This window comes from Rhineura floridana, chromosome 3, assembly GCF_030035675.1.
Source record: "Rhineura floridana isolate rRhiFlo1 chromosome 3, rRhiFlo1.hap2, whole genome shotgun sequence".
NCBI classification, from domain to species: domain Eukaryota; kingdom Metazoa; phylum Chordata; class Lepidosauria; order Squamata; family Rhineuridae; genus Rhineura; species Rhineura floridana.
In genome coordinates, this window is record NC_084482.1 from 124,615,257 (window position 1) to 124,629,637 (window position 14,381).

Genomic DNA, 14,381 nt, shown 5'->3' on the forward strand with positions numbered 1-14,381 from the left:
ATGAAGCCCTTGGGAGCGGTCATCAGGAGATTTGGGGCAAGGTGTCAGCAGTATGCTGATGATTCCCAGCTCTATTACTCTGTAATATCTGAATGAGGAGAGGCTATGCAAGCCCTGGACCGGTGTCTGAACTCAGTGATGGGCTGAATGAGGGCTAATAAACTGAATCCTAGCAAGACAGAGGTGCTGTGGGTTGGTAGTTCCTAAGTTTGGATAATTGGTCAGTTGTCTGCTTTGGATGGGGCCATACTCCCTCTGAAAGAGCAAGTTCATAATCTGGGGTTCACCTGGATCCATCTTTGTCGTTAGAGGCCCAGGTGACCTCAGTGGCTAGAAGTGCCTTTTACCAGCTTCTGCTGGTAAGACAGTTGTGGTCATTTCTGGACCAGGATAGCCCGACCACAGTTGTCCATGCACTGGTAACTTCCAGGCTGGATTATTGTCATGCGTTCTTTGTGGGGCTGCCCTTGACATTGGTCTGGAAGCTTCAGCTGGCACAAAATGCAATGGTGTGACTCCTCATTGGGGCAGGGTATCGCCAACGTGTCACCCTGTTGCTGAAAGAATTGCACTAGCTGCCCATTCTCTTCCGGGCTAAGTACCAGGTTCTGGTTTTGGTGTACAAGGCCCTATACAGCTTGGGTCTAGGATATCTGAAAGATCGTCTTACCCCTTATATACTCAGTTGATCACTGTGCTCTGCAGGTGAGAGTGTCCTGCAGATACCATCTTATCAGGAGGTCTGTTTCACACAACATAGGAAGCGGACCTTTAGTATTGCAGCACTGACACTTTGGAGTTCCTTCTCCTTAAATGTTAAACAGGCACCTGCTGAAGACCTTCCTCTTTCACCAAGCCTTTTAAGTAGAAATCTTATGCCAGTCTGTGTCTGTGTTGGAATTGCTTTTTAAGATGTTTTTAAACTTTTTTTTAAAGTTGTTTAGTTTTAATGTATTTTAAAGTCTGTTAAGATACTTTAGCGTGTTTTTAGTGTTTTTTTTGGGGGGGGGTTGCTGCCCTGCGCTCCTTCTGGGAGAAATAGCAGGATATAAATTTAATAAATAAATAACTCTTGAAGACCCAAGGGGAACTGTGTATGTCCATACTTGCAGCACCTAACAGTGTAATATGGTTAGTGTCTTGTTGATTTGCTATCTGAACAGAAAAATTGAGCCATTATTGAGAAAGCTTCCTGAGTTCTGTATGATAGGTGCTGAGATTTTAATTATGATTTAAATGTTTCAATGTTGTGTCATATCTACTCAGTATTTGTTTTCCACCAGCACTGAGCAGAGACTTCAGTCACCACACGTCCTTCCTCACTTTGGTTACATGTAAAATAAGGAGCTCCAGTGGGTCAGGCCAAGGGTGCAGCATCCTGTTCCCAACAGTGGCCAGGCACAGGCTTCAAGGAACCCCACAGCAGAGCAGGAAGGCATAGCTCCCCATAACTCTTTTCTTGCTAACAACTGGTATTGAGGCATCCTACCTCTGAATCTGAAGGCCGTTTAACTACCATGGCAAATATCTAATAACAGACCTGTCCACCATTTGTTTGCCTTAATACCACTGGAAAACCATCTAAGCCTGTGGCCATTACCACAGATTGTGGCAGAAAGTTGCAAAGGTTATGCATTGTGTGAAATGTATAAAATAGCCAACAAGGTTTTTCCAGCTCACACTGTGATAACAATGTATTGCTGTAGTTTTTATTAGTTTTGTCATATGACTTTTTGAAATCTGATTATATTTTTGAATGCTGCTTTGCATTCATCCTTTTTTTTTTTACAATAATTTTTATTCAAATTTTCATAAAACATACAAAACAAAATCAAAACATTCAAAGACAAAAAACAAAACAAAACAAAAATGATTAAACAAAAAAATAAAATGTTGACTTCCCATTTGTCACAGATCAAATCAGTTATAGGTCTACAATATATAACAATCCTATCTCTTAAATTATATTATAAAATCACTTTCCTCCAGTAGTTATCTTAATTAATCATCAAATCTCATAAACATTACTTTATTCTTTCCACAAAAAGTCAAAGAGAGGTTTCAATTCTTTAAGAAATATATCTATCAATTTTTCTCCAAATAAACATGTCGATTAATCCATCTCAATAATAATAATAATCTTATTGTCATAACCATAGTCCAAATAAACATATCGATTAATCCATCTCATCAAAATCTGTTAGGTCCAATAATTTCAATAGCCATGATTCCATTATCCATATTAATTCCATCTTCCATCTTCAATAGTCCTGTTAAGTCCAGTAATTTCAGTGTCCAATCTTCCATTATCAGTATTCCATAATAATCTTGCTGTCATAGCCATAGTCATATAATAAGAGTCTGATGGGAATTTCCTCTATCCCAAATATTTTCTTGCCATCAATTCTGAATAAGTTGCTGAAATATTGTTGTAAAGTCATATCTCTGTTCTTCTTTTTTACAGAATGCACTGGCTCATCTCTTGAGAGTTTTTCCATTGTCACATGGCTGCAGTTAATTCCATAGATTTTCTCTATATCAAGCTCCATCACATCATTCCAGTCCAGAAGATTATCCAAGCCATTGATAACTTTATCTCTAATATCTTCATTAATTTCTTCAGAGATAACGTTAAATTCCAAACAGTAGATTTTATTTCTAATATCCATAAACTCCAGATCTTTTTCCAATTCCACATTTGTTCCAATCTCCAGGGCTTGTATCTTCCCTTTATTTTTTCTTTTCTCATCTCTGATCTCATTCTCCTCTCTCACAGGATCCCCTATTTCTTTAAGCTCCTGCGTCATTTTGCTCAGTTCCATTTTCAGCTCCTTACTGCCCTGTCGCAGGGTTTGTTTCGTTATCTCAATCTCATCCATTATTTTCTGAAACATAATTACTTCCAGATTCTCAGCCACTTTCTTGATTGCCATTTTTAAAACCACGAAAACAAAACAAAACAAAAATAAAGAAGAACCACTTCTTATTTCAGCAACAATTGGGTTAATATTCCAGGCTTGATGACATCACAGTATAAACAGAACAGCCTGCCTTATCTCTCTATGTTCAAGAATACAAAACAAATTTAGTTCCCAGCATCAAAACAGTTAGTGGCGTCGTGAAGAAGCAGATTCGTCAAAATAAAATAGACCAAAAAGAGAATAGTCCCAGACAATATAATGTTCCTCGGAATAGAAATCCCTCTTCTGTTTATATCTTTAGAATGCACTTCCAGGACAGCTTTTTGCAATAGAAACAGAGATAAGCTGTTAATTTCGTGAATAACAGAGAAGAGTTATAGCTCACCCAGAAGTTCTTTAAAGCTGATTCATTTGACAAATCTCTTTTTGCTGCAACAATTTAAACCAAGTAAAAAAAATAATAGAAAGAAGGGTGCTTGCCTGTTAGTCCGTTTTCTCTTTGAAGAAAAGATAAACGTATCGCATTAATCAGATAGAGCTTGTTCGGAAGTCCGTCCGGCATTGCTGGCTGGACCTTTTCTCATAAATTAATGAAATCCAGTCCTCCCAACAAAAACAGGCTTTTGAGGTTGATCTCTACGTTTCTCCCTGCCTGGGAGAAATTTCATCAGTCAAAAAAAAAATGTTCTGACTGATTTATATCTGAATAAGCTTCTTCTGCGGCGGGAGCCCGTCTCAAAAGCAGGCACAAGCGAAGTCACCCTTCCCGGAAGTCATTCATCCTTGATGGAGAAAAACATAAATTATTAAAATAAAAACAGAAATATGTTGGAAAGTATTAGGAATTTGAGGACATAAACAGGGTGGTACCTATTTAATATTTCATATTTGGAATACTGTATACAATATTTATCAATGAAGACTAGTGTCATTATTGCAAAACTTCTAGACAAGATGAGGACTTGTAGGGGCTGAAATACAGCTTATATATATTTTTTAAAATTGTTCTGTGTGAAATTGAATGACTAAGAGTTGACAAGATGCACCATACACAAAATGAAGATGGAAATTATAACTGCTGTGCTATGCAAATGATGAAACATCCCCATGCCATCTCTCTCTCTGAGACACCCCCATCTTGGTTAGCGATAAATGAGTCATTCACTGAAACTGAAAGGTATGAAATTCTTACACAACAGGTATGTACATCACCTTGGCATCATTGTTGAGCAATATTCTGAGATTATGTTTGCAAGAGATTGACAAATGGTAAATTGCATTTTATACTCATTGAACATCCTAATTTTAGATGTTTCAAATACAAGATTTTGCTAGCAGCTGACTCTTTAGGTGTGACAAAGGGCTGGCCCAGATGGTTATCTTTTAAACAACACTTTCCTCTGTCAATAGGAGACTCCCTTGCCAAGTCAAACTGCTTCTGAAGCTTCTCCCAGTTCCAAAAGTCTTGCTGTACCACATGAGGTGGTGGGGCAGAGCTGCTGTTCAAGAAACAAATCTAAAACACCCTAGGTGCACATAACTGACAATTTATTTGTATCCTGCATTTGACAGACAAGCCAATCTAAACAAATCTTCAAGAGCATGTCAAAGCAATGTACATTCTTTATGCCAAGCATGTTGGGAGAGTATTGCATATTTTTGCTATTGGGCTGATAAGATGGTGCAACTGAAAGACAAAATTAGGATGCTCCATTTCTGGGAACCCCAAACACACTGTAGGAAGGGGAGGAGGAAGGTTCAGGGCAATTGTTTGGGACCTTGTATACCAAAGGGCATAGATATAGACTGCTACACCAACACAAGGTAGCAGATGTAGCAGAAGAGCACTGGCATTTAAAGTCCTACATATGTACAAGCTCCTGCCATATAAATTATATAAAGAAAATCATCTGACAGTAAATATGCATGATTTTTTAGTTATTTCCTGTACTTGTGTAGCAAAATATGTAAGTAGTATATAAAACTAGTGCAATGATGCTGGGGAATTTTGACCTTGGTTACTTAGATTTTTGGGGCATTCAGTGCTTCCCTTGTAGTGTTAGAACACAAGGACTATATTCCTAAATAGTATTTAGGGGTGAAACCCAATGTTATGGAAGTGAACTTTCCCTTCCTCTTTTCCTGTAGCATCTGGAAGGGATTCACTCGGCCTGCAACCTCCATCTTGGAATAAAGACTACAAGCTGACATCACTCCAAACTGAGTGAGTGGGCAGTAAAATGGCAAATGCAATTCAATGTAAGCAAGCATCAAGTGATGCACAGTGTGTGTGTATGTATGTGTCTTAATTTCACATATACGCTCTTGGGATCTGAACTGGTGGTGACTGACCAGTAAAGAGACCTTGAGGTCATAGTGGATAGCGCAATGAAGATGTTGACCCAGTATGTGGCTGCTGTGAAAAAGGCAAATTCCATGCTAGGGATAATTTGAAGAATGAAAATAAAACTGGCAGTACTATAATGCATTATACACATCTATGGTTCAACCTGCATTTGGAATAATGCATGCAGTTCTAATTGCCTCACTTCAAAAACGATACTGTAGAGTTGGAAAAGGACAACCAAAATGATTAAGGGAATGGAACTCCTTTATAAGGTAAGTTTACATTTGGGACTTTTTAGTTTAGAGAAAAGGCAAGAGGCAATATGATAGGGCTGTTGTCCTCAGGCTCTTGTAGGCTTCCCATAGACATCTGGTTTGCCACTATGAGAACTGGATGCTGAACTATGTGGGCTAATTGGCCTGATCCAGCAGGCTCTTACGTTCTTATGCTTTGTGTAACAACTTGCCTGATGAAGAACTCTGGAGAACTTGAAAGCTTGCCACTTTTTCCAGGTTTTCAATTAGCCTTAATAAAGGCATTACCCAGCTGGGGGTGGGGTGGGTTCTTATGGACCAACACCTTGCTTTTTAATCATGTAGCACAGGAATAGGGAATGTGTGGCTCTGCAGATGTTGTTGGATTCCAGCTCTCATTAGCCTCAGCCAGCATGGGAGCTGCCATCCAACAAGTTCCTCATCTATGATGTAGCACATTTAGTAAATAGTTCTCAGCCAATTTAAGAGATGCTCACTATATGTAAGGCAGATGGAGCAGCAATACTTTAATGCAACCAAGAAGAGTAACTAGTAATTCAGGGAGAAACTAAGACCCTAAGAGAAATCAAATGCCATTAAAAGCTTGTGAGGACAGGACAGATTTTGCCAGGTGCCTAGAAATACTATAATGGAGGTGAACATGACTGGGAAGGGAATTCTACAGCAGGTGTGGGAAACCTGTGGCCCTCCAGATGTTGCTGAACTACAACTCCCCATCAGCCCCGATGAGCGTGTGCAAAGACCAAGGATGATGTGTATTGTAGTTCAGAAACATCCGGAAGACTAAAGGTTCCCCACACCTGTTCTACAGAGTTGCATCCAACAAAGTCATCCTGTACAGGCAAGGACCTCTGCCTGCACAGTGGGACTTCCTCTCCTTTTCCTATGTACCCCAGATCTGTTATGGGTTTCCCCAACCATCTGGAGCAGTTTTGGGGGCACTGGGGGAGAGAAAATCTAGTGCACAGGTGGAACTCCTTGCACTAATGGGAGAACATTGTTGGATACAGCTTGATGCCATTGCAGGAGAAAAAGGACACTGGGTTTCTTCTAATTTAGTGCTGTGTGAACATTCTACCAGTGCAAGTATTTCTGCTTGTCCAATAGAATGTTCCCCCTCTCTCCTTCCCCTGCACCCCCCTAAATCTGTTCTAGGGATTTCTCCAACCCTCCAGAGCAGATTTGGGGAAGAGAGGGGGAGAAGTCCCACTGCAGAAGCTGAAACCCTTGTGCTGATCAGACACATTAACTGAATACTGGCCATTCCTTGCAGGAGGTACCCACCAAACCTCAAGATGAAGCAAGGATCAAGTAGATAACCTGGTCCTAACCCAGGGGTCACCCACCTTTTTAGTCCAGAGGGCACATTTTGAATTTTGAGAGTGTTGGAGCATCAGTCACAAAATGGCTACAATGGGGTGTGTGGCTTAACACAAAATTAGGTGAAGCTTTGCCTGTAATTTTATTTCCATACTAGAAAAGGTTTGACCTGTTGAATTTCTGCCTGCTATACAACTGTTAAAGGTACAAAAACCCTGTTTTTCCCAATGCTAAACCAAAGCCTAGGCTGCCATTCTGTACCCACTTATCTAGAAGTAAGCCCCATTAAACACAAAGAGACTTACTTCTGAGCAGACATGTTTACTATTGTACTGTAAGTTAACAGTGAATTCTTAATGAGCCACTGGTCTTTAGCTCCTGTAAAGCAGGAGGCATGTCCAAGTCTCTTTGCAAGATTTTCACATTTGCCTTTTGTGGCAAGGGGGATTCTTTAACATTAATCCACACTTGTGTACTAGTATTTGCAGAAAAAGTCTAGGCACTACCTGATCTCAGGCAAACCCAGCACAGGAAAGATGCACCTAGGTTGCCAGGAAAAAAGGGGGAAACCATGGAGGTTCCAAGGACTTGGGGAAAAAAAAGATAGGAACAGACATGAGCAGTCAGGCTGGTTCACTTCATATAAATTGCTTAGAAGGGTACCTGTCCTTTTTGCTCCATAACTTTCTTGGAGGACTAGAAACTTGCTTTCTTTAAAAAGAAGAAATTTGGCTTCTGGACTACCTGCTGGGGGTGCCACTGAAGGCCTTCACAGGAGCCATAGCACCTGCAGGGAATAGGCTGGAGACCCCTGTCCTAGGCTATTGAGGGCTTTAAAGGCCAGGACCAGCACCTTGGAATCATTTCAAAACTCATTTTAAGGACTACCATCCTTTCATGGTGGAAAGGCCCAATGAACATGTCTGCTGCCACAATGCTCTGAACCAGCTGCAGTTTCTGGACTATCTTTAAGTACAGCCGCATGTACAACATATTGCAGTAATCCAACTTGGATGTTACCAGCACATGGATTACTGCCACCAGTCATCTCTCTTTTAAGAGACGACATTGACATGCCAGCCAAAGCTGGGTAAAAACACTGTAACCTACTGCTGTTACTTGAGCATCCAGCAGCCCTGCATTAAGTACACCCCAACACTATATTCCTGACCCTAAGGATGTGTGTGAAACGCCATCCAGCAGAATTTGAATACTTTCCCCTCTAATTGACCATCCTGCAGAACTTTTTACCTTATTTAGAATTGAGTCGTGAAAGCCTGTTGATGAGTAACTAGGAATAAGAACAAGAGAGAAAAAAGTACTGCAGAATTCCGTTGCAAATTAGATACTAATCAACATGTTCTCATCACAGACAACTCATAAATTGAGGTTGGATGTCACCCAATTTTATGTTATGTTACAATCTTATCACAGTGATTTCTATGTGGATGTACTTTCCCCAACATACACTGGACTTGAGCTTTCTTCCATGAAGAACAAGGAAGACTGGTCAGACAACTTCTTCATGCACCTGTGTATACTACAATCAAAGACTTCTACATGTGCATGAGATAAAGCATTGTAAGCAACAACTATCTGCAACTTGCTTTTGTCCCACTATGAATGTTCATTTGCTATATGCTGTTCTTGACAAAGCCTTATCAACCACATGCACATGTAGAAAGAAGTCTGTTCACCTGGATTAGCTCTCTAATTCTTGGTAGAATAAAATGTTGAACAGATCGCTAGCATTGATTTTTCTGCTTGGGAATGTAGTCAAAAGGTGCCTACCAGGCTTCAAAAACAAAAAGCTCTGAATAACAGCTCTTAAGACAGCTCTGTCCACATCTGTGGCTTTGTCGTTGTATAAATATATGTTCAGACTACATGTGGCTTGTAAGTAATGCAACATATTGCCTATCTTCAGAAGTCCATACATCAGCTGCACTTATTCTTGTTAGTAAATCCCATAAAATACATCTTGGCACATTACTGTGGTAATCTTGCCCTCTCTCCCTTCACCAGGTTCCTTTTAACTGGAGTGCCCAGCATCAGTTACCTCACAGGCAGCCTTGATTTGAGCAGTTCACTGGAAGCAGCTGCTGTGTTAACTCTTCAGTACCATATTATACTTTAATACTTCAAGCTATTAATGAGCAAGACATTCACTAAGAGACAGAAACATCTCAATTGGCGATATAAGTAAGCCATGGGGAAGGGAGGCTTTCTAAAACCTTTCAGCTATTAATGATTGTAGCCTAAAAGTCCGACAGTCCAGCTGATGTACTGTCCTCTGTACTGATAGGATGTATAGGACAATACAATTTAAAGTAGGCAGCCCAGGTACCCGACATCTTTGTCTTGCAGCATTAAAATTCACCTTCCTAATTACCAAGACTTCTAAATGGTACAGTACTTGTTCACAATTGTGCATAAGCCCAGGAAACAAACTTGTAGCAAACTGAGTAACAGCGTCTGCTACATGATCAACATTTTGCATAGTGTACATTAATATAATCATTTTCCAGACTTTGCTGTGCAGTTTTCTTCTCTTGTGCATCCATGTTTTAATATGGCAATACAAGCATGGATCCTTCTTGAGGGAAAGACACTGATCTGCTTTCCATCACCCCACCTCCTTTACACCGGCTTAGGCAGCTTACTAGGAGCACTGCTATTAAGTTGCCAGCACTCACCCTATTTCTTTTGCCAAGAGCTCAGCCACTGGATATTAACAGGCAAGTTAACCATCTTCATTTTTCATAGTATGGTTTTTTCACTCTACAGACAGTGTTGTTGGTAATTATACTCACATAGATCAGGGTTAGTTTTCTTTTAAAATTCACATTATTCCACTTACCCCACTCTTAAGACAAAGTTATATTTTAAAATTCCACACACCGAAGAACACAAACACAAGAGTACAGGGAGCTTAGAAAACTGCCTTTATTCTATTAGTTGTTGGAAACAGGAAATACAGAAGAGAGTTTAGTTTGCTGCAGAACAGCAAGATGTTCACAGGATGGGAATTTGGCCAGCAGATAAACAAGAACCTGCATTTTCAGCTTGGAGCCGGATCCAGCAGGGATTAACTTAAAGCTTCTGAAACATTCAGTTACCTTGAGTGTAAAACAACTGCTTTTCCCTTGCTCCTGAAGGAGGTATTAAGATGAGCTTTCTGGGCATGTTTAAGTCATACAAATGGGTTGGACAATTACAAATGGGGAAAGGGCATCATTCTCCATTTGACTTTATTCGTAAGTACACTTTTAAAAAACCCAGAACACCTTACACAGAAGTTACAAGCAACAGTATTAGGAAATCCAATTATACAAAAAATACTACATCTAGGCTGGGGTATATAGATTTATTTTTGGTAACATACATTTAAGTGGCACTAATTACACAGTAACTATAAGGTAACTAACATGAAACCACAGAACTGTCACTTTTCATAGCTGGATGGGACTGATCATTTCAGGGTAATCACATTTTCTAACCATCTTACACTTCAGAGTATTTGAGTATAGAATCGGAGAAAAAAATCAAATGTGAAAACACTGAAGTTATTCGGGACTCATCCACAGCCATGTCTGTTGTACCTGAATAGGCTAGAACATGTTAGTTATGAAGTAGTTACAGCCCAATTCTCAGTGTTACCAGCCCCCCCCCCCGCCGCCATTTCTAAAAAAGCAAGAAGTTAGAGAATTGTCTTGAATTAGCGCCTGGCATATCCTGCAAGTGCAGAGAAAGTTTTGTTAAAGGAATGTTGAAGTTAACCCTTGTGTGCACAGATGTATTTGATGCAGACCGTTATAAAAAAAATCATGGTTGGCTTCTAAATACTGGTAGCAAGACTCGATTTTAAATCTCTTAAGTAAATTATAGATAAATGAAAAAGGCTGGTAATCATACACTAAGATTAATAAACAGCACTTCAAAAATTCATCAAGTGCAGGGCGCTGCTTCAGCCATCTTCCCCTGGCCATGCTTTACAAGAGAAGGCACCCAGATTTTTTCTTGCCACGTCGGGCTTGTAAAGCAGCTCTAGTGGCCATTTCAAAAACTTCCCTCACACCGTCTTTGGTCTTTGCACTGCACTCCATGTATCCAAAAGCACCAATGCGGTTTGCCATATCCCTGCCCTCTTCAGGTTTCACTGGTTCCTGTATAAACACGAGAACAATTGTTTATTAATATGGCTGAAAAGGAAATCAGATACAACTGAATTGAAAAAGCTTCTGACAATACTTTTCTAGCAAAGTGAGGCCTTCTAAAATGGAGTTGTACACTTAAAAAATGGTATAGTACCAGTAGGTTTAATACTGCATCTGTCAGTCTGACATTACCAGACAATTTATACCCCCAACCCAGGACTGGCCCTCTTGGCATTAGAGTTATCAGAGGATTACAGATTAGTGCACAGCGATTTGGCAGTACTCTTACTTGCAGCTGCACATATGGAGATAACCAGTTGCTGGAAAACATCAGAATTTACAGTTAGGGGCTGGATAGATAAGATATGGGAAATGGTGCTTTTGGAAAGGCTGATATACCAAGCAGAGTACTAAGGGGACATGCTAAAAGGGACACATTTGAATTAACTGATGCAGACAAGAGATAATGACACACAGCATTGTTTGCATTGAGTGAATTATTTAATTATTGTCTGGTATACTCTACCTATTTCAGGTTATGTTTGTGTATGGAAAGTCTCAATAAAAATAATTTATTAAAAATAGTGCGGCAGTCAACACAAGAAAACCATAATCAAGAATTTGAATCTTAAAACCTACATTCTCTTCCCTATGGTTTTACTTCTTCCTTAAAGAGAAAAATAATAACATCCTTTGTTGCATTATTCCTTCATATGCACAACATAAAAAGGGAGGGGGGACTAGTCACTGTCCCATCTACTGCTCAAGCTGTGGTTGTTATATAAGATAGTGACATATTGCAACACACATCTTAGTTATTTAAATAAACTGTTAAGAATTTCGCCAGGGACTTGACCGAGGCGCTGCCTTGTCCAGCTTCTTGCCTTTCTGCAGTGTCCATCTGGCTGCTTTTTGGGTGAGCCTACGAGCAATAGCCTTCCCCCACTGTGGGTTCTCTCCAGCCACTGGTGCCCAGAGTTAGTCCGCCTCTGAACATGGAGTCTTCATATAACAGCAGCAGCCATCAGCAGAGACTCTTAACATCAATGCCAGAGTGACAAAAACTGTTTTCTTACGCTTTTGCACTAGAATGTTATGTTATTGAAATGTTATTAATTTGATATGTTTTAATTGATAGCTTGTTTTATGATGACTTTAAATATGATACTGTTTAGGTAATCAACTGGAGTTAGTTATTGTTGGGTTGTTATGTTTTGAAATGATTTGAAACTATTGTTATGTTTTTGAATTGACTGCTATTGATGTTGTCATTTGCATTTTTGTAAGCCACTGAGCATATTTGTATGGAAAAGTGGCATATAAATTCAAGTAATAAATAAAAATAAAATAAATAAGAATTTCTTGGGCTTCCAGGTAAATATGGACTCTCAGTTTAAAAGGACAGGTATGTGGCAGTGGAAAAACCTAATTTTCTTGGCATTACCAGGTCAGAGACATAATGACCTCTGTATTACAGTGCATTCCCAGTGGCTTCCTCACTGTGAGCCAGCATTTTTACTCAAGAAAAAGGTATCACAGTGTTTCAGTATCAAGTAGTGAATAATATTTGTCCAATGTTTGTCCAAATTGCCACCCTGGGCTCCTGCTGGGAGGAAGGGCAGGATATAATCAAATAATAAATATAATAAATGTCTAGATGATTATTGAATAATAACGTGTTTTTCCCCTAGGTTCACAGACAATTATTTAAACTTTAGTTGCTGTAGCTACTTCACAAAGCAAGGCACAGCGCTGACAAGGAACTTTCTATGCAGTGATCCTGTTTTGGAAGCAATATGGTTCTAGGGAGAAATCCAAGGCACTTTGAAAACATACAGGAGACAATGGAGTATAAGATGACTTTCATTCACAAGCATATATATCAGTAGATAAGAAATAACATTCTGTGTTTATTTCAAGCTTCCACATGTTAATACTATGGTGGCTATTATTTGCCTCTAACTATACAAGATGGCCTTTATGACAATCTGAAAGTCTGGAAATGCCACGTCTGTGGCCTTCATAAATACCTATCTATCTTGTTGATTATTCACTACAAAACCAAGAATTAAGGCATTTATTGCTTCTTCCTGGGCAAGGTTCTGGAGAGGGTGGTTGCATCCCAGCTCCAGGGACTCTTGGATGAGACTGATTATCTGGATCCATTTCAATCGGGTTTCAGGCCTGGTTTTGGTACGGAGACAGCCTTGGTTGCCCTGTATAATGACCTTTGTCGGGAGAAAGACAGAGGGAGTGTAACCCTGTTGATTCTCCTTGATCTCTCAGTGGCTTTTGATACCATCGACCATGGTATCCTTCTGGGGAGGCTTGCGGATTTGGGAGTTGGAGGTACTGCTTGGCAGTGGTTCCACTCCTATCTGGCAGGTCGTCTCCAGAAAGTAGTGCTTGGGGAGCACTACTCGACACCCTGGGCGCTCCAATATGGAGTTCCGCAGGGATCAGTTCTGTCCCCCATGCTCTTTAACATCTATATGAAGCCGCTGGGTGCTGTCATCAGGAGTTTTGGAGTGCGTTCTCATCAGTATGCTGATGATACGCAGCTCTACTTCTCCTTTTCATCTTCTTCAGGTGAGGCTGTCAAGGTCCTAAACCGATGCTTGGCCGCGATAATGGACTGGATGAGAGCGAACAAATTGAAGCTCAATCCAGACAAGACTGAGATGCTGTTAGTAAATGGATCCCCTGACCAGTTGGATGTTCGACCTGTTCTGGATGAGGTTACACTCCCCCTGAAGGAGCAGGTGCGCAGCTTGGGAGTCCTTCTGGACCCGTCCTTGTCACTTGAGGCGCAGGTGGCCTCGGTGGCACGGAATGCTTTTTACCAACTTAGGCTGGTAGCCCAGCTACGCCCGTATCTGGACAGGGAACATCTTGCTTCAGTTGTCCATGCTCTGGTAACCTCAAGATTGGACTACTGCAATGCACTATACGTGGGGCTGCCCTTGAAGACGGTTCGGAAACTGCAGCTTGTGCAGAATGCAGCGGCCAGATTAATAACAGGGACCAAGCGGTCAGAACATGTGACACCGATTCTGGCCTGCTTGTACTGGCTGCCTATATGTTTTCGGGCCTGATTCAAGGTGCTGGTTTTAACCTATAAAGCCTTACACGGCACGGGCCCACAATACCTGGTGGAACTTCTCTCCCGATATGAACCTACCCGTACACTGTGCTCAACATCGAAGGCCCTCCTCCGGGTGCCTACTCAGAAAGACGCCCAGAAGGCGACTACAAGAAAGAGGGCCTTCTCGGTAGCGGCCCCCGAACTATGGAACACCCTTCCTGACGAGGTACGCCTGGCGCCTACTTTAGTATCTTTTCGGCGCCAGGTGAAAACCTT

General features: G+C 40.7%; 1 protein-coding gene and 1 long non-coding RNA gene across 4 annotated transcripts in view; one reads left to right on the forward strand and one right to left on the reverse strand.

Annotated features, from left to right (window-relative positions):
* The window catches only part of LOC133380459 (uncharacterized), a 28,021-nt gene extending 15,659 nt beyond the window's left edge, over positions 1 to 12,362 (forward strand). Inside the window, exons 3-4 of the long non-coding RNA XR_009761447.1 lie at positions 5,070 to 5,145; positions 8,298 to 12,362. This is a non-coding gene — a long non-coding RNA (uncharacterized LOC133380459). The remainder of the gene's footprint in view (positions 1 to 5,069; positions 5,146 to 8,297) is intronic.
* The window catches only part of RHOA (ras homolog family member A), a 53,317-nt gene continuing 48,731 nt past the window's right edge, over positions 9,796 to 14,381 (reverse strand). For all 3 annotated transcript variants that reach the window (XM_061617770.1, XM_061617769.1, XM_061617771.1), the window contains one exon: positions 9,796 to 11,029. In XM_061617770.1, coding sequence (XP_061473754.1) covers positions 10,856 to 11,029 — 174 coding nt within the window. In that variant the 3' untranslated portion in view covers positions 9,796 to 10,855. The remainder of the gene's footprint in view (positions 11,030 to 14,381) is intronic.